At 49.3% G+C, this 20,431-nt stretch overlaps 1 protein-coding gene across 6 annotated transcripts in view; it reads left to right on the forward strand.

Moving 5' to 3' along the window:
• fars2 (phenylalanyl-tRNA synthetase 2, mitochondrial) overlaps window positions 1–20,431 on the forward strand; it is an 88,646-nt gene that overhangs the window by 62,625 nt on the left and 5,590 nt on the right. Inside the window, exons 10-11 of one of the 6 annotated variants that reach the window (XM_086192219.1) lie at window positions 13,548–13,716; window positions 13,835–15,399. The exons of 2 other annotated variants lie outside the window; for them this stretch is intronic. In XM_086192219.1, coding sequence (XP_086048345.1) covers window positions 13,548–13,686 — 139 coding nt within the window. In that variant the 3' untranslated portion in view covers window positions 13,687–13,716; window positions 13,835–15,399. Of the gene's footprint in view, window positions 1–13,547; window positions 15,401–20,431 lie in introns of those variants that run through there. 3 more of the 6 variants (XM_086192220.1, XM_086192218.1, XM_086192217.1) reach the window with 3 other exon arrangements.

A 20,431-nucleotide genomic window follows, 5' to 3' on the forward strand; every position in this document is an offset into this window, starting at 1 on the left:
GAGCTACACGGACTGTTGTCAGGTTGTGAGGGTTAACAGAGTCCACACTGACCTGCTCCAGTGTCCTAAATAAAGAGGTGAAACAGTCGTCCCCTCTCGGCCTGTCAGGCTGATTGTTGTGGGAACAGAAAACAATCATACATTATTCAGCTGAAGAACTCTCTCCCCTTCTCCCGCTCTCCCTCCCTCAATCCCTGTATTTTGACAACCCCCCCCCCCCCCCGAGCCATCACTTCTCCTTCATCTTCCTCGCTGTTAATCATTTATGGTGGTGGGCATCAGCCTGAGTCTCCTGCTGAGGCTGCAGAGTGAAGGTGGAGGGAGAGGAGGAGTGGTGACAGGTGGAGGGAGAGGAGGAGTGGTGACATGAGGAGGAAGAGGAGGAGTGGTGACAGGTGGAGGAAGAGGAGGAGTGATGACAGGAGGAGACAGAGGAGGAGTGGTGACAGGTGGAGGAAGAGGAGGAGTGGTGACAGGTGGAGACAGAGGAGGAGTGGTGACAGGTGGAGACAGAGGAGGAGTGGTGACAGGTGGAGGAAGAGGAGGAGTGGTGACAGGTGGAGACAGAGGAGGAGTGGTGACAGGTGGAGACAGAGGAGGAGTGGTGACAGGTGGAGACAGAGGAGGAGTGGTGACAGGTGGAGACAGAGGAGGAGTGGTGACAGGTGGAGGAAGAGGAGGAGTGGTGACAGGTGGAGACAGAGGAGGAGTGGTGACAGGTGGAGACAGAGGAGGAGTGCTGACAGGTGGAGGAAGAGGCGACAAGTTTTAAGCTGCTGGGTTTCTGGGTGTAGTTCAGATCTGATCTGCTGCAGGAAGTTCGACACCTCACATTTCCTGCCGGGACTGAAAATGTGTCTTGGCTCTCATCAGTTTTTGCATCTTTACAAAGGCCATCGTCATCTTCCGCTTATTCCTACACATTAAGGGTCACAGGGGGGTGGAGCCTATCCCAGCATCAACAGGTGAGAGGCAGGGTTCACCCTGGACAGGTCACCAGTCCATGGCAGGGCCAACACATAGAGACAGACAACCATTGGCTCTCCCAGCCACGCCTACGGTCAATTTAGAGTCTGGATTAACCTGGTCCCTCTTGATGTCTTTGGACTGTGGAGGAAGCTGGAGTACCAGAGAGAACCCAGCAGGAACAGGGAGAACATGGAGACTCACCCAGAAAGACCCCGTGCTGCAGCCGGGGCTCCACCCACAACCTTCTTGATGGGGGCCACAGGGAGGACCACTGCTCCACCCACAACCTTCTTGCTGGGGGCCACAGTGAGGACCACTGCTCCACCCTGCAGAGCCAGGAGACGAGATAGTGTCAGGTGGCGCTCTCGTCCTCATTTGATGAACTCACAAAGCACTTAGACGATTTACGTGAGTGAGTGAGTGTGAGTGAGTGAGTGTGTGAGTGAATGAGTGAGTGTGAGTGAGTGTGTGAGTGAGTGAGTGAGTGAGAGTGAGTGAGTGTGAGTGAGTGAGTGTGTGAGTGAGTGAGAGTGTGAGTGAGTGAGTGAGAGTGAGTGAGTGAGAGTGTGAGTGAGTGAGTGAGAGTGAGTGAGTGAGAGTGAGTGTGTGAGTGAGTGAGAGTGCGAGTGAGTGAGTGTGAGTGAGTGAGTGAGAGTGTGAGTTAGTGTGAGTGAGAGTGTGAGTGCGAGTGAGTGTGAGTGAGTGTGTGAGTGAATGAGTGAGTGTGTGAGTGAGTGAGTGAGAGTGTGAGTGAGTGTGAGTGGGTGAGTGAGTGAGAGTGAGTGAGTGAGAGTGGGTGTGAGTGTGTGAGTGAATGAGTGTGTGAGTGAGAGTGAGTGAGTGAGTGAGTGTGAGTGAGTGTGTGAGTGAATGAGTGAGTGTGTGAGTGAGTGAGAGTGTGATTGAGTGTGTGAGTGAATGAGAGTGAGTGAGTGTGAGTGAGTGAGAGTGAGTGAGTGAGTGAGAGTGTGAGTGCGAGTGAGTGAGTGTGAGTGAGTGAGTGAGTGTGAGTGAGTGAGTGTGAGTTAGTGTGAGTGAGAGTGTGAGTGCGAGTGAGTGAGTGTGAGTGAGTGAGTGAGTGTGAGTGAGTGAGTGTGAGTTAGTGTGAGTGAGAGTGTGAGCGAGTGAGTGAGTGAGAGTGTGAGTGAGTGAGTGAGTGAGTGAGTGAGTGTGAGTTTATTTTAAACGTTTTTAACACATTTTTTATGTTTTGTTTTTTTTTACGAGAGGTAGGGATCTCCCCAAATAAGTACCGGAACACAGGGAGGCCAAAATTCAGAGGTACCGGATCCTGCCCAAACAAGATCCGGCTCAAATCAACCCCTGCTTCTCTCCTTTCATACCTCTTCCTGTCTTTTTCCATCTCTCCATAGATCCTTTTCTACCTCCTCCTTTCCTTCCATTCTTTGCTTCATCCTTCTTTCCCTCTTCCTTGTCTGCTTTCCTTCTCCTTCTCTCCTATTTTCTTTCTCCTCTTCCCTTCATCCTTATTTCCTTCTGTTGAGAGACGATTGAACAGGTGAGTATTTTGAGATGCTGCTGATGTCAGATGGCATTGCAGGTTGGATGGCGTTCAGTTGGTTTCCGATGCGCTCATCTACATCCTGACTGTCCTCTTCTCTCCTCTCCCTCTCTCCTCTCCTTCTCTCCTCTCCTTCTCTCCTCTCCTTCTATTGTCTCCTTGTCTGCTCATCTAGTTTCTCTGCATTTGATATTTATGGTCTGACATGGCGTTTTGAGCCAAGGCGGCGACAGCACACACACACACACACGCACACATATGGCTAAGCAACAACACACAATGGTGAGCGGTCATGTTTGCAACCTGCTGCTAATATCAGCGCGTGCGTGCACACGCACGCACACACACACACACACACACACACACACACACACACACACACACACCTTCTGTCCCGCTGTGGTGAATCATGGTGTCAGCAGCTTTGCTTGGGTCACTTATGGCGAGGGGAGGGGGTGATTTGCTGTCACAGAAAAACCGTGTCACTGCACTTTTAGCTGCTTCAGGATGGAAAGTTTTCATTGATATTTTAGAGTTGACAAGTTTCAGGGACGTTTTGTGTTTGAAACCCAGCGAGCATAACACAAGAGACGATTTCATGATGTCATCCTGACTTCATGATGTCACCAGGATGTTGCAGCTGCTTCACATTCACGAGTAAACACAGCGGATCTCTGAGAGTCGCGTCCCATCCGGCCCGCTGGGTGTAACTGAAGTCTCTCTGGTCACTGACCTGACGAGCGGAGAAGATTTAAGTCCATCAACTTTACTGAAGTCTCATTGGTCTTTGGGAACATTATCAAGCTACGCCGCACTCTGACCTTTGACCTCAGCTCTCAGCTGGTGCAGGCCATGCTGGACGAGTTGCCCTGCCTGGCTCATGAATATTAAAGACTGCGAGCGGCAGGCTGGAGAGGTACATGCTGATGAACAGCAGCTGTTCCCAGGTTTCAACGGGGGGGGGGGGGTCAACCTGCAAATATCACACATTTACTTGTTTACAGTTCATGTAGTACTTGCACCAGTTACTTCATGATCATGTCCAGGCTTCATGGAAAAGTAAAGTGTAAAAGTCTCGCCATGTGTTCAGGATAGACCGTGGACTTGTTTTTGTGATCAAAAACAAGCTAACAGGCTACAAGGGAGCTAACAGGCCAATGCTATCTCTGAAGTGTTAAAACAAAACAGAACAACCAGAACGAGCCTCTGTGTTAGCATGTAGCAGTCACTCTGCTCCTGGTTAGCGTCATAATTGAGTAGAATGCAATGTTTCACTTCAGGAGTATTTCTGAATCTGGGAAATGCGAAGTATAAGTACACGCTGTTCCTTACATCTTGGCAGAGTGGTAATGGAACCATCTGTGGTCGGAGCGAGTTTGTAGCCGATTATATCGTCGACTCAGCCCTGCAGATCCCGAGCGGCTGCAGCAAGTGTTTGAACACGAGTCAGAAACTGGAGGGTTGAAGGTGGATGTGCTGCCAGTTTCAAGTCCCTCTCTGAGTCAGACAGTGTATAAAGCTGCAGGTCGCCCACAAGGTCAATGTCTACAATAAATGATGGTGGACGTGACGGCCCTGGAGACTTGCCGTCTGTCTGCCAGCAGTTTTCTGTCCCTGCAGGGTTTCGATTCTCTCAGCAGAATGAAGTGGGACGCAAACGCTGGCTTCCTCTGGTGCTGTCCGTCATGTCGCTCTAATTTAGAAATGATGTTGCAGCCCCAGAAATCCTTTTTCTGTCAGGCCCTGAGAAATGGATCTGTGAACGTTTGCTCATGTCTGTTTCCTCCAGTTGAAACAGTGTCAGTGTGACTCCCCTTGATGGAGAGAGACTGGGGCTCAGTGCGTCCGTCCCCAAACACACCGAGCCAGAACCCCCGAGACCCTCCAGACCCTGAGACCTGAACAGAGACTGCTTTCTGTCAGGTGTGTGTATGTGTGTGTGCATGCGTGTGTGCGTGTGTGTGTGTGAGTGTGACACAGCAGTGGTGATGTCATGTTTCATTCATTAAGCTTGTTCAGCAAGCAGATCACGTCCTCACCTCAGATTCCTAGACATTAAACATGAGCAGCAACTGTGAGCTGGAGGCACCGCTCAGGTGCTGCCGGTCAGAAGCATGGGAGAGTCAGAGGAAGATGGATGTGACGTGTTTCACCTGTGGGGGCGGACACGATTGTGAAACCAGAAATGCATGTGACACGCATGGATTATGAAGTACAGACATGAGATTAGGCCACGTAAAGAAATATATTACAGCAATAATAACAGCAGGAACCTGCAGCTGATTGGATGTTGATCCAGACTGAGAAGAGAATGAATCTGATTGGTCAAAAACACAAAAGAAATCAGAAATAGATTTTTAACCTTAGATTGTTCAAAATGAATTTCTGGTTCTGGAAACAGCCAGAGCTGCTTTAGAAATCAGGTCAACACACACACACTCACTCACACACTCACACACACTCACTCACTCACACACACACACACACACACACACACACTCACTCACAGATGCTCTCACACACACACACTCACACACACCCTCACTCACTCACTCACTCACTCACTCACAGACGCTCACACACACACACTCACACACACCCTCACACACTCACTCACTCACTCACTCACTCACTCACACACACACACTCACACACTCACTCACTCACTCACTCACTCACTCACTCACTCACTCACACTCACTCACTCACTTCACACACTCACTCACTCACTCACACACTCACTCACTCACGTACACACACACTCACACACACACACACACACACTCTCACACACACTCACTCACACACACTCACACACTCACTCACTCACTCACTCACTCACTCACTCACTCACACACACTCACTCACTCACTCACTCACTCACTTCACACACTCACTCACACCCTCACACACTCACTCACTCACGCACACACTCACTCACACACACACTCTCACACACACTCACTCACAGACGCTCACACTCACACACACACACACTCACACACTCACTCACACACACACACACACTCACTCAAGCAACTTCCTGTTCGTGGTCTTGCTCATATTGACCCATCAAACACACACTTGTACTTCTGTTCTTGTGGGGACATTGACTGAGCCTCTCAACCGTCCCGCCGGCGTCTGACAGCGCGTCAGCTCCAGTCGTGACATGTGGTTAGGGTGAAACGGCGTCAGGTTGGGGGGTTACGACACTGGAATGTCAGCGTGTACAGCTGCACTCCCTCTCTGTGACGGGGAGTGCAGCTGAGTTGATCCGTGGTTTTAGGAGGCAGCACACCATGGCCCTCGGAATCCTCTGGTTGCTTTTACTCACCTGAGAGATCAGGAAGTCTGTGTGTGCTGCAGGGATGAGAGCGAAGCTGCAGGGGGCGCTGGGGAACTTGAAGAATGTGTGTGTGTGTGTGTGTGTGTGTGTGTGTGTGTGTGTGTGTGTGTGTGTGCGTGTGTGTGTGTGTGTTTCGGTGATAAGTGGTTTACGAGACAATGTAAGGTGAAGCAGAGAGTTTGTTCTCTGGCGAAGATTCTGTGACATCACCCTCCTCCATGATCACAACACTCTCCATGAAAGTGCTTCGACACACTCGAGTGTCAGACAGAATCTGTAAGAACGTTACACAGAAATCTGTTGGTGAATGTAAAGTCACACCACGTTAGCTTACTCAGTCCATGTTTTATCTCAGTAGGCAGCACTGTTGGGGGGATGCTAATGGTAGCTGTTAGCTCAAGTAGCTCACATCCTTCGACAAACCCTTAGAGATCAGAACAGCGAATGAGGCAGGAAACACTCAGGATGACTTCAGCACTGCAGCGCTCGTCAGAACCTCTTCCCTCCTCCTGCTCTCCTGCTCAGGACTCTACCCGCAGAGAAGCATCGTGCAGCCAGAGAGGAAGTGGTTAAGGCCATGAAGGCAACACAGATGCCTAAAACCTCTCCAAACTTCCTGCTAAAGGTCAAGTGGAACACTTAACGAGCAATTAGCGGCGAGGAAATGCCAGCGAGGCCTTCGCTTAAACAGCCATCTGAATAATTCACTAGGATAACAGAGAGGAAGTGGAGCCCATCTTCTCTGAGCAGCCAATCACACGCGGCTAATGTCCAGAGTGAGGGCAAGGAATCATGGGTAACGACTCTGGCCCCGCTGCGATATTTGATTCTGGGTTTTCTTGCTCAATATTCTGATTGACATGCAGCCTCAACACTGTTTCTATTTCCTCCTCGCTGGTAATGAACCTGTGATGTCACTGGCACATCCATCCAGATGCTCACCTGCAGGATCACACCTGAGCCTCAGACCTGCCCTCCTTCTGTCACACGGCGCGCGATGCGCCAGAAATAGCACAGTGGAGCGTGAATCCTTCCAATCGTGACGTTCCTCAGGAGCGTTTGTTTACCAGGAATGCTACATCATCAGTGAGGTCAGCGTGGTCGTCTCCATCTTTAAGCTTCGCAGCTTTCAGGCCGAACAGCTGCGTCTCTGAGCTGCGTAGAGGAGTTCGTGTCCGAGCTGAGACACACAGTCACGTAACATGTGACACGCACGAGCGTTCACGTCGCCTCTCGTGATTCACGTCGTCTGTTCAGCTGAGGGGACTGTGTGTGTGTGTGTGTGTGTGTGTGTGTGTGTGTGTGTGTGTGTGTGTGTGTGTGTTGGGGGGGTTAGTCACGGTAAACACTCGTCATGATTCCTGGAGAGCCAACAGATGGACAGTAGGCGACACACACACGCACACACACGCACACACACGCACACACACGCACACACACGCACACGCTCTCCATCAGTGTGATGTTGACTACTAGAGAAGGAAGGAACGATGGAGGGAAAGAAAACTGAGGAAGAAGAAATACCAGGAAATGAAGACTGAAGCGTGATGGAAGGAGGAAGGAGAAACCTTGGAGCAGAAACGACCGGAGGAGAGTGAGACCGGGTTCAGGAGGGTTCATGTGTGCTTGACACAGTGACCTTCGACCTTTGACCACCCACAAATTTTCATCCTTGATTCCCGGTGGTGGGGGCAAATTAGACAACGTCCCCTTGAGGCCTGAGATTCTGTGAAATGTCAGAAACGCTGTGGAGGTGGAGAAAAGGGGAATGAAAGAAGAGAACTATTTTTGAGGGAAGATGTGGGTGAAAGAAAGATGTCGTATGGACCCCGCCCCCATGACTAGGACCCCGCCCCCACGATGCTTCGCTGGCCTACACAGAGCCAATCAGCACTGGGCTGGTGCCGCTCTGCTGTGTGATTGGATGAAGCGGGTGTGAAGGGATTGGTGAGCGTTCACTCTGGATGGAGAGGAGGCGTGCAAGATGGAAGTTCTACTTCTGGTCAGGATTGTTTCCATGGTGATGCAGGATTTGAGATTTGGGTTGGAGGTCAGAGGTCACCGACTGGCGTGCTTGTATGCAAACATCAGAGTAAACAGACCCAGCTGTATTATTCGTGTTTTTGACTACACACATATTTGTCACCATACTGAGCTTCTGCCAGAAAACTAGAGTTGACCCCTGACCCCGCCCTGACCTCTGACCTCTTGAGGGATCGGTCTTGTGGCTCTCCAGGATCCTGGTGGACTGAGCGTAGTGGAGCCTGTGCTCTACCGCAGCACTCTGGCTAATGTATTCAGAAGTATTAATAGATCAGAGGCAGCATCAGCAGGCCGCGCTCCTCGCCGCCGCCACCGCTGATCACTGGAAAAAAGGCCAACAACTGAGGAAGATGAGCTCTATCTTCACAAGGAGGCGCCGTTTGCACTCCACCTCCTGGGTTTGTTTGATTTTGTTTGGCATTTTTATTTCTGCATTTCTTCATCTTCAGTTTCTTCTCGTGAGGCTCAGAGAGCATCGTCACGCCCACACCAGAGACGAGCAACGCCACGCTACAGGCTGGTCGAGAACACAAGGCCTCCCAGTGGTAGAAGGCCAGCCCCCCCCCCCCGTGAGGCTGTGTTCCTCCAGGGTCGCCATCTTCCATCAACAATCATGCTGGAGAAGAAGCGCTGTGGCGCCAGGTCACCTGATATTTCTGAAATTGATTTTATGTCAATTGAAATCGTCATCAAAATAAGGTTTATTTATTGATTTGTTGAAAAGTTGAACCGCAGCAAGTCTGAGGAACCACAACCCGATCAGCCGGGTCAGGACGTGGGTGTTGCCGTTTGTTTACCTTCACCATAATCTCACAGCAGCCTGTTTGACCTTTGACCTCACATGGAACTTTCCAGAGCTCCTCAGCCTTCCCCTGTGCCGCCTCCTCCTCCTCCTCCTCCCTCACTCCGTAGCGTTCCATCTCTGATGCTAATGCTAAGCTAGCTCCTGGCCAGCGAGCAACACACTTCATTTCTGATGAGGTGAGACATTCGGCTCGACTCACCTGAGGGTTATTAAGCAGAGCAATAACGAGTAGCGGTGTTACCATTACCCTGACATTCTGTAGTCAGGTGGTCATCAGCTCAGCTACAAGCCCCACCCCCTCCCTTACCAGGTAGGAGGATTGAAAGCAGCTGGGAAGCTTCTTAAGGGTTCTTCTTGAATCTTGGCCTCCTCGCGGTCGTGCCTACGAGCTCCTCACTTCTCTGGCTGCTGTCCCTCTCAGGTGTTTGGAGGAGGTGTGGCTCCTCTCCCGCTGATGTCACGTTTTCCTCAGCAGCAACGAGACCTGCAATTTTCCGATCGACATCCCACCTTCTGGATCTGCGTCGTCTCTGGCAGCTTGTCGCCCGGTATTTTTCTCATTAATATTCATCATGTTGTTTAGTTTCAGCCCCTCCCCCCTCCATGCTGGGTTCAGAGCCTTCCTTCCTGCCCTCTGGGTCTCCTCTGGTTCTCCTCTGGGTCTCCTCTGGTTCTCCTCTGGTTCTCCTCTGGGTCTCCTCTGGTTCTCCTCTGGTTCTCCTCTGGGTCTCCTCTGGTTCTCCTCTGGGTCTCCTCTGGGTCTCCTCTGGTTCTCCTCTGGGTCTCCTCTGGTTCTCCTCTGGTTCTCCTCTGGGTCTCCTCTGGTTCTCCTCTGGGTCTCCTCTGGTTCTCCTCTGGTTCTCCTCTGGGTCTCCTCTGGGTCTCCTCTGGTTCTCCTCTGGGTCTCCTCTGGTTCTCCTCTGGGTCTCCTCTGGGTCTCCTCTGGTTCTCCTCTGGGTCTCCTCTGGTTCTCCTCTGGGTCTCCTCTGGTTCTTCTGAATGTCCGTCCCAGTTAGGGAGGGTCTAAGTGCTGAGACTAACGGGAGGAGAGGGTCTCCCCCCACACACCCTGAATAGAATACAAATTGATTCTGGCTCTTTTCTGGTCCGGTGGAGGAGCCGGGGGGGGGGGTGAAGGACCCCATCAGGTGGATGGAGAGCACAGACGGATGAAAACTGATTTCTATCTGTTTATGTGATGTGGAGATTCAAAGAAGAGGATGTGTTAAAAATAGCCGTCCTCCTTCCAGCGTGGCGATCTTCATCTGTCTGTCCACGTCACTTCCTCTTCCTCCTGACGCTCCTCTTTGAAGCGTCTCCATCCTTCGTCTCCACCCGTCTGTCCACAACAGCATCCCGTCAGCTCTCTTTGTCTTGATGCTTCTCACTTCTTCCATCAACCTCGCCACGCTACGCGCATTGAGTGTTGAGTCCTGCTGTGGCTAACGCTAGCACGCTCTCACTAGAACATGACGGTGCAGTTCCTCACATGGTTGCAGGCCGGCGTTCTCGGCTCCTACCCAACGCTGTGTTCCACAGTGACAAAAATCAGATACAAATAAATGTGAGGACACGCGATTAAAGGCTTAAAGTGGGAGGCGCACAGTCGAGTCCAGATGGATTTCATTCAATGATTATTTTTTTGTCCTGGCTTTGTCCCTTCTATGACTGAAGGCGGCCATGTTGTCAGTCCGAGTGAAAAGGCGTAGCCCCGCGACCTCAAGGTCGTGTGGCTCTTTTTGCAGATGGTTACTTCTGCTACTTCCAGTTTGCGCTGGAGTGATGAGAGAACTCAAAACAGATGTTTTCTTTAACAACCCTGCAGAGGGTTTTAGTCCAGAGACGCCCGGCGTCACGTCTGTCCCAGAACTTGTTCCCGCCTGTTCCTGAGCAGCTGTGATGACGCTCACACGCTTTATTACTTTGTGATGAAACTAATTTCTTTAACGAGTTTGAAAATAAACTCATCAGCACAGAGAAACTGGTGAAGGAAACCTTTTACTTCTTTACTTCAGAGATAAAACAATTCAATTGACACATTTTCTTAAGTGTGTGTGTGTGTGTGTGTGTGTGTGTGTGTGTGTGTGTGTAAGTATAGAGCGAGTTTCATCTTAGGCAATTAAACCAGCATGAAGAATCCTACAGCAATTAAAACCAGAATGAAGCTGAAACTTGACAGCGTTTGTGTCCACTCGCGTCTTTAACGTCTCCCTGTTGGGTTTTATTTTTACTATTGGGACGTCTCCCATGACGGGACTTCAGGAGAAGCTGAGCAGCTTCACTCTGGTAGCATGGAGTTCTTCATGTTTGCCTGGTTTGAGACGTGGGATTCTCCAGTGAGAGAATTTCTGCTCTGTTGGTCTCAAGAAAATATTTGAGTTTAAAAAGCTGGTGTATGGAGAAGACAGGAGTACTACTGCTTTTGTAGTAGTACTAGTTTTAACAAAGACTGAAGGAATTCTTGAAGGATGGAGGTGTTTTACCTCTAACCTGTAGCTGTTATTTCTAAATTTAGCTTAGGATTTGCAGTGGTAAGTTGTTCTGAGCGCTGGCTGTCCATGGCAAGATGCAGGGTGCGCTAACATTAGCTGTCCCCTGCTAGCATGGCAAGATGCAGGGTACGTTAACGTTAGCTGTCCCCTGCTAGCATGCTGAGTAGCAAGCACATATTCAAACTGTTCTCTTTAACAGCCAAATCCCAGTCAGTGCCTCACATCCACCACAAGAACCTCAACTGTCACATCTCATCTTCACATTGATTTTTGTGAAATCTCTTCGCACCCGTGGCCTTTGGTCTGCAAAGGGTTTTAAAGCAGCAAAGAACTAACTTCCTGTTTGCAACTTGAGTGATACGAACAGAGCGAAATGATCTAAATGAGCTAACTGAACTAAATGAGCTAACTGAACTAAATGAGCTAACTGAACTAAATGAGCTAACAGCTAAATGAGCTAACAGCTAAATGAGCTCACAACTAAATGAGCTAACTGATCTAAATGAGCTAACTGATCTAAATGAGCTAACTGAACTAAATGAGCTAACAGCTAAATGAGCTAACTGAACTAAATGAGCTAACTGAACTAAATGAGCTAACTGAACTAAATGAGCTAACAGCTAAATGAGCTAACAGCTAAATGAGCTCACAACTAAATGAGCTAACTGATCTAAATGAGCTAACTGATCTAAATGAGCTAACTGAACTAAATGAGCTAACAGCTAAATGAGCTAACTGAACTAAATGAGCTAACTGAACTAAATGAGCTAACTGAACTAAATGAGCTAACAGCTAAATGAGCTAACTGAACTAAATGAGCTAACTGAACTAAATGAGCTAACTGATCTAAATGAGCTAACTGATCTAAATGAGCTAACTGAACTAAATGAGCTAACAGCTAAATGAGCTAACTGAACTAAATGAGCTAACTGAACTAAATGAGCTAACTGAACTAAATGAGCTAACAGCTAAATGAGCTAACAGCTAAATGAGCTAACTGGACCGCGTAAACACCGACACACTCCTGCTTGTCTACCAGGTTCAGCTTCGTCTCTTGTTACGGGGATCCGAGTCAGAACAAATCTATGGATGTGTCACTTTGTCTTTATAAACAGAACCAGCAGAATGAAATCTCTGTGGAGTTTAAATTGAATGTGGAACGAATGAAAGCTGTCGTCTTTTGTCCTCCATCTCTTTCTTCCTGTCAGCCTCCTGCTCTCCTACGTTCACTCGTGTGTGGATTTCTGACAACATGCTGCCATTTGTCATGCATAATGTAACATTTGAATATTTATTGCTAGTATTGCTTATTTTGCAGAGTGTGTGTGTGTGTGTGTGTGGGGGGGGGGGGGGGTTACAGGTGTCACTGTGGCGACCCCCCCCACCCCCACCCCCCCAGCTATGTGGGCTGGATAATGGAGACATCAATTATTCAACGACACAGTCTATCACATGAAAAACCATTCACTCAGTGTGTGTGTGTGTGTGTGTGTACACAAATATGTAGTGTAACAGTGTTTGTGTCTCTTCATTGGTTTTCTCTGAGATTCAAAGTCTCGCTCTGACATTTCCAGCAAATGTGCTGATGTTCAATTATTCAGGAGAGAGAGAAACTGTTGTGGTCGTCTGTTCATGTCCTCTACGTCCAGTTGTCTCCCAGAATGCAACAGGAAGAGAAGCGGAATGAAATGAGAGGAGAGTATTGAGAGTTGGAGAGGAAGATGAGGAGGAGGATGACAGGAGATGGAGGAAGGAGAGGAGGAGGGAAGGAGGACAGAAATTAAAGGAAGCCAAGGAGAGGAAGATAAAGCATACGCCCTCTTGTGGCCATCATAGATATGATGGCCTTACAGAGGCGACCACGTTCACCCGGAGCGAAACATCATCAACGGAACTTCAGACTTTGAGAATTCACCGTTCACTTCCTGTTTCCTGCCAGGTAGCAAGTGTTGCTACGCAAACCTGTCGTCCGCTCACCTCAGCCACATGGTTGTTATTGTTGCCATGACGATGAAGAGCTCTTAAACTTCATGTTCTATCATTTACTTCTGTCTTTCGAAGAGAGATTTTGCTTTCAGTAAAAACCCTGGCGCCGCCCTCTAGTGGTCATTGTAACGAGGAAAGGTCAAACGGGATCATTTTCCAGTGTCAGTTTGTAATATTTGAGTCACACCTTCATAATGACACGCTTCTGTATCCACCGCCGTGGCCTCTGGGTTGCTCTCCAAAGCTGTGACGTAGAGATGTAACCATGGTGACGAAGGTGGCTCAACCTTGAGGCAGTGACATCACAAGCATGTTTGACAGGAGTACAGAAAACTGACCAATCAACTCACGAGATTAAAGCATCTCTGTCTCTCTCCCTCTCAGGACAGGGAGGCGGAGCCATTGCTATCGCATCATCTACCGTCACATGGCACGAACTCTGACCCAGCAGGAGGTTCACCTCGTCCACCGGCAAATCGAGCACGCGGTGGAGGCGGAGCTTGGTGTGCAGGGTCGATTCTGAAGCCCAGATGGACAGTTGCCTGTTTATTAGGTACAGGCTGTGATTTTGTTCTGACCCAACATACAAATGCGGGGGGGGGGGGGCGTCACAGCTTGTTGACTCATGTTGTTCTTGGCATTAAAACACAAGTAAACATCTCCGTGTGCAGCGCCAGTGACCAACCGGTGATGTCAGCAGAGGAATGTGATCTAGATTTTCAACCTAGATCACATTTGCATTCAGGCTGGAAGCAGAACCAGAACCAGAACTGGAACCAGAATGAAGCTGGGGGGCTGGTGGCTGCTGGTTTCGGGCCTGGGGGAGTGAAGGCGGCTGACGCCTTGGTTGGAGCTCCTGCTGCTCACAGCCAGACGTACCTAATAAAGCGGCGACTCACGTCCGCGTCGCTGTGATGTCTCGCTGCAGGCGGAAGGGTTGACTTTGATGCTGGGACACGCAGGCGGGACGCCGTCCTCCTCAGACTCAAACGTCTAGACTTGATGTTTGTCATCTATCATTTGCAAGAACGACATCCGTCACTGAAGCTCCACAACGCCGCTGATCACCGGGGAAATGACTGAGCATCATCATCGCCGTCATCGCCATCATCATCAGCGTGGACGTGCAGTGGCAGCTTCCTCCTGGTTGGCGAGGTTTTTATGTCACTGGCAAGTTTCTCTGATGTGTGTGTGAGCTGAGCTGCTGCTTCTCCTCTGATCAACATTAAAACCCTTTGGTCACATGATGCTCCCACATGCTGCTTGATCTTTTACCGCCAAGATGATGTCATCCATCTGGGCCGAAGGTGACTTCTCATGTCGCTCACTTCAAGTTAATTTCAGTCAGTAAAGTGTATTTTCCTATGTACAGTATACTAATGTCAACATACTGCTGGTAGTAGTATTTTTACTAGCTTAGTACTTCCTGGGATTTTATGAAACTCACCTTTATAAGAACTCGCTGAGATCAGGATCTCTGTCACGAGGCTGGCCGGAGGTCAGCAGCACGCCGGCGAGGAAGTGACAGGATAATTATTGATAATGGAATATTAGGAAAACGTGCGGGAACTGGAACACAAGAATGAAAGAAGAAATTAAGATTTTAAAAACACAGGCGCCGTTCAAGGGTCTCAAGCCGGCCGGCCCTCAGGAAAGAACCGACGCTCCAAGCGGAAGAACTTGGGTTCCTGTTCAGGCTGGAGCGTCTTCCATGCCGGGGGGCAGCAAAGCTGAACGCTCTTTGCCTGATTCACTTCTCACCAGAGGAACAGTCGGAACGAGTGTAGAACAAGAACGCGAGGCGCAGCGGCTGCTTGTTCTCTGCAATGAAGCACACAAACGAGGCGAATTGCTCAGAAATGAGGGTCCGAGACGGCGAGTTCCACCTCATGTTCCGTTCAGCCAGTGACAGATCTCAGTGTGAATGGATGTGCCTGAAGGTTCTTCACTTTCTGAAAAGGAACGTTCCACTTCTCAGCTGAAGGAACACAATGTTTCTAAAAGGGTATTTAAGTCAGCTGTTATGTTTTGTTTGCTACTGTAACTGTACTGCTAATGTACTCCTGTACTGCTAATGTACTCCTTCTGTACTGCTAATGTACTCCTTCTGTACTTGTAATCCATTTGGAGTTGAAGTACAGAAGTTTCAGCCAAACTTGAGTCGAGGTGAGGTCTCACGTTCTTTCACCTGTTCCACCTCAAACCTTCTCTTCCATATCTGGACATGTTCTTGTGGTTTCCTGTGGCTTTTACAGTATATCCTAAATGGTACGAGACTCAGTGGATGCTAACCGCTAAGCTACACACGGAGGTGTAGTGATTCACAGCAGAACACCAACCCCGTTGCCTCCGTCAGCAACTCTGTGCCGCCATCGAGGCAAGAAAACGGCTTCTCCTGTCACCGCCATCAGTCAGGCAACGAATTCCGGGAGTTCTGAGCTTCTCTACACTCATTTGAATAGAGCTCATTAGAACATGCACTCCTACACACACACACACACACACACACACACACACACACACACACACACACACACACTCTCTCACTGTTGTAGGCAAATGCCACTCGGGCTGAGTTAAAATGGCACTCTGACAGTTTGAGGTCACGTTACAGTTTTGACTCCAGTCAATTCACAGCTGAATATTTAATCAGAAAAAAGAATCCGACACACAAACAGGAGAACCACCTTGAACTCTGGGCTCGACCCGCTGACATCTGGCTGGTTATTCAGTGTGAACAGCTGCGTTCGGTCCTGGCTCCATGATGCTGGTCATCTGGAACCGAACATCTCATCTGGTCTGTCGTGTGTTCGTCGGCCATATTTACACAAGTCTAGTGCCTGAAAAATGTTTTTAAAGCTCCGACAGAACACACGATGTCAACGAATCTAGATCTCATCCAGGGGAACCACAGAACGTTTTGTTTTACTTGAAAGGGACACGCCCACCGTTAGGAAAAGTTCTTAAATCACCTCCTCTTGAGAGCAGAGTCCCAGGCTAGTTAGCTTAGCACAAGAGCTGGTAGAGGGAGGGAAGCGTTAGTATTGGCTAGCTCAGGACCAGGCCCGTTAGCTTAGCACAAGAGCTGGTAGACGGAGGGAAGCGTTAGTATTGGCTAGCTCAGGACCAGGCCCGTTAGCTTAGCACAAGAGCTGGTAGAGGGAGGGAAGCGTTAGTATTGGCTAGCTCAGGACCAGGCTCGTTAGCTTAGCACAAGAGCTGGTAGACGGAGGGAAGCATTAGTATTGGCTAGCTCAGGACCAGGAGCGTTAGCTTAGCACAAGAGCTGGTAGACGGAGGGAAGCGTTAGTATTGGCTAGCTCAGGACCAGGCTCGTTAGCTTAGCACAAGAGCTGGTAGACGGAGGGAAGCGTTAGTATTGGCTAGCTCAGGACCAGGCTCGTTAGCTTAGCACAAGAGCTGGTAGACGGAGGGAAGCGTTAGTATTGGCTAGCTCAGGACCAGGCTCGTTAGCTTAGCACAAGAGCTGGTAGACGGAGGGAAGCGTTAGTATTGGCTAGCTCAGGACCAGGCTCGTTAGCTTAGCACAAGAGCTGGTAGAGGGAGGGAAGCGTTAGTATTGGCTAGCTCAGGACCAGGCTCGTTAGCTTAGCACAAGAGCTGGTAGACGGAGGGAAGCGTTAGTATTGGCTAGCTCAGGACCAGGCTCGTTAGCTTAGCACAAGAGCTGGTAGACGGAGGGAAGCGTTAGTATTGGCTAGCTCAGGACCAGGCTCGTTAGCTTAGCACAAGAGCTGGTAGATGGAGGGAAGCGTTAGTATTGGCTAGCTCAGGACCAGGCTCGTTAGCTTAGCACAAGAGCTGGTAGAGGGAGGGAAGCGTTAGTATTGGCTAGCTCAGGACCAGGCTCGTTAGTTTAGCACAAGAGCTGGTAGACGGAGGGAAGCGTTAGTATTGGCTAGCTCAGGACCAGGCTCGTTAGCTTAGCACAAGAGCTGGTAGACGGAGGGAAGCGTTAGTATTGGCTAGCTCAGGACCAGGCCCGTTAGCTTAGCACAAGAGCTGGTAGACGGAGGGAAGCGTTAGTATTGGCTAGCTCAGGACCAGGCCCGTTAGCTTAGCACAAGAGCTGGTAGACGGAGGGAAGCGTTAGTATTGGCTAGCTCAGGACCAGGGGCGTTAGCTTAGCACAAGAGCTGGTAGAGGGAGGGAAGCGTTAGTATTGGCTAGCTCAGGACCAGGCTCGTTAGCTTAGCACAAGAGCTGATAGACGGAGGGAAGCGTTAGTATTGGCTAGCTCAGGACCAGGAGCGTTAGCTTAGCACAAGAGCTGGTAGACGGAGGGAAGCGTTAGTATTGGCTAGCTCAGGACCAGGAGCGTTAGCTTAGCACAAGAGCTGGTAGACGGAGGGAAGCGTTAGTATTGGCTAGCTCAGGACCAGGAGCGTTAGCTTAGCACAAGAGCTGGTAGACGGAGGGAAGCGTTAGTATTGGCTAGCTCAGGACCAGGCTCGTTAGCTTAGCACAAGAGCTGGTAGACGGAGGGAAGCGTTAGTATTGGCTAGCTCAGGACCAGGCTCGTTAGCTTAGCACAAGAGCTGGTAGACGGAGGGAAGCGTTAGTATTGGCTAGCTCAGGACCAGGAGCGTTAGCTTAGCACAAGAGCTGGTAGACGGAGGGAAGCGTTAGTATTGGCTAGCTCAGGACCAGGCTCGTTAGCTTAGCACAAGAGCTGGTAGACGGAGGGAAGCGTTAGTATTGGCTAGCTCAGGACCAGGCTCGTTAGCTTAGCACAAGAGCTGGTAGACGGAGGGAAGCGTTAGTATTGGCTAGCTCAGGACCAGGCTCGTTAGCTTAGCACAAGAGCTGGTAGACGGAGGGAAGCGTTAGTATTGGCTAGCTCAAGACTTTATCCACGCCATCTCGCTGTTTACAGCAAATTTGAGGAGGTTTTGAATTCTTTTGTCTGTATTAATTGGAAATCATTTTTAGGATGTTTGTTGATGTTGGATATTCAAAGTAAATTCAAGGACGTTTCTGATGTTTATAAAAAGAAAAAAAAGGCTTCACAGTTGTCTCAGTCAAGGATGTTTAAGGCGGTCCTGGGGGTGTTTGGGGAATTTAAGGGAGTTCAAGATTCGCTCATGAAACATGGAACCGTTCATAAGGAGGACATCTGCTGTGTTCCTGAGTGAGTTGTAGTTTCATGTGTCATTGGTGTGGAATTTACATTCAAGGATGAGTAAAGACATTTCAAGACTGTTCCAGGAAGATCAAGGACACTCAGGGGGTTTTGAGTGTGTGGCGGTCTGATGTTGATCCAGGAAGATTTCAGCAGTCCAGATGATCCATCTGTGCTTCCAACGTCCCTGTTCCATCCACACGGGTTTCACAGTTGCTCAGAGTTCAGTGGTGGTTTAACAGACAGAAGTTGAATGCTGAGAGGATGATGTTTCAGACGGATGTTTCATGAAAAGTCCCCGTTTCAGAGACTCGGACATCCATCGTAGTGGGAGCAGCGGAAGAGAGAGGTCAGAGAGGTCAATCGTGTTCAATTAGGCTGTTAGCTTAGCACAATGAGTGGTAGTGGATGGTAAGTGTTAGCATCTACTATGGATATTTATTTGTCCAGAGCTACGCTAACACGTCCAATCCACCACCATCCATTGTGCTAAGCTAACTAGCGTGGGTTCCAGCTCGCCACGAGAAGCTTTCTGTCTTTGTCTGATTCCAGGGACTAAAAGTTGGCGTGTTCCTTGAAATTTTAAATGTCTTCTTTAAAAGTTGAACATTTGATTGGTCGTCTCGTCTCACCAGTCTCCGAGGTTCGCTCCGTTTGTTTCAGTTTATGTTTATGGAAATATTTCTGACAGGCTTGGTGAGCGCTGGAGTTGCTCCACCCATGACAAGTCACACACCACTGATGGTACACACACACACACACACACACACACAGATGTATAAATCCATTAGGATTCTTGAAAGTAAAATATATCTTTTTGTTATTTTCTCATGTCTCTGAATCTCCCTGTCGTTGACTCGTCCGTCTCGCCACTCGTCTTCTCCTCTTGTTTGCAGTCGATTGAATCGTAGACTCTTTAAGTCGCCATGAATTTACGAGGCGAGTCCGAAGCCCCTGCTGAGCACCAGTGTGCGTTCCAAGGCTTTGACTTGATCTCGCTCTGTGGGTGTGTGTGTGTGTGCGGGCCCATGACATCATCCATCTGTCAGCAGGATCATGAGAGTCGAGGCAGACGGAGACGCGTGGAGGGACAGCGTCTCACTCATACACGGAATTAAAGAAATTGTTGTTTAATCGTTACGTTTTATTCCAGAGGGACAAACTCTGTTTGATCAACATGAACTGAATCTTGAAAAGCTGAAAATGAGCCAACAGCTGTTTGTCTGCCTGATGACTCCGCCTCCTCGCCCCCTCATTGGCCAGGACTTGGATGTTTCCAAAGTGAGCAGCACGACCTCAGTGATGCGTACAGAACATCAGTTCTTGAACTGTCCGGAAACATCATTTGATGGAAAATCATGGACCATTCCGGATGTTCTGGGAACACATAAGAGCTTCCCTCGTTATGATTGGAACATTCCGGAAACCGCAGACACCAAAACAGAAGGTCCCCCCCAAAATATTCCTGAAGAGGTTCCCCGTGGACCCTCAAAGTCCATCAAATAATGTATAGAACGTAGCCTCGACCTGGGCAGGTGATAAGATGGCTTCCTCCACACACGCCGAAGTTCTTAGTGTTCTGGGAACCTGAAATTCCAAGTTTGGGAGTCGACAAGTAAATGAAGCTGGAAAAGGTGGATTTATTGTGGTCGTCTGGATGAAACCAGACTCAAAGTCAGACTAAAATTCGGTGGTCATGTGGTTGGGAGTCTGAATTACCCGGCCCGACACTCTGCACGTGCGTAGGTCCTGCTGTGGGTTGAACCAGGAAGTCAAGGAGGAAGCATCATGGCGGGTGAAAACCAACTGGACTCTGTCTCGGTTTCAGCGGACGGTTTTTCTTTAAGTCTCTGGATTGATGTTGACTTTTCAAAGGAGTTGAATTATCAGTCACATGACCACGAAGAACCGCTTGTGACGGTTCTGATCGGAGCAGCTTGGGAACTGAAGAGGAGCTCACGGAGTCTCAAAACCGCTACAATACAATGTCACGCCCCCAGTTAACGATGACGACAATTTTGTCATGAACACAAAGTGACTCAGGAACACACAAACACACACACAACAAACATACACATGCGTGCACACAAACACAATCACGCGTGACCTGATTACCGTTTAATGT

This window comes from Aulostomus chinensis, chromosome 21 (genome assembly GCF_037954235.1).
Source record: "Aulostomus chinensis isolate RoL2024-O1b breed Wild chromosome 21, RoL_Achi_v1.0, whole genome shotgun sequence".
Classification (NCBI taxonomy): Eukaryota; Metazoa; Chordata; class Actinopteri; order Syngnathiformes; family Aulostomidae; genus Aulostomus; species Aulostomus chinensis.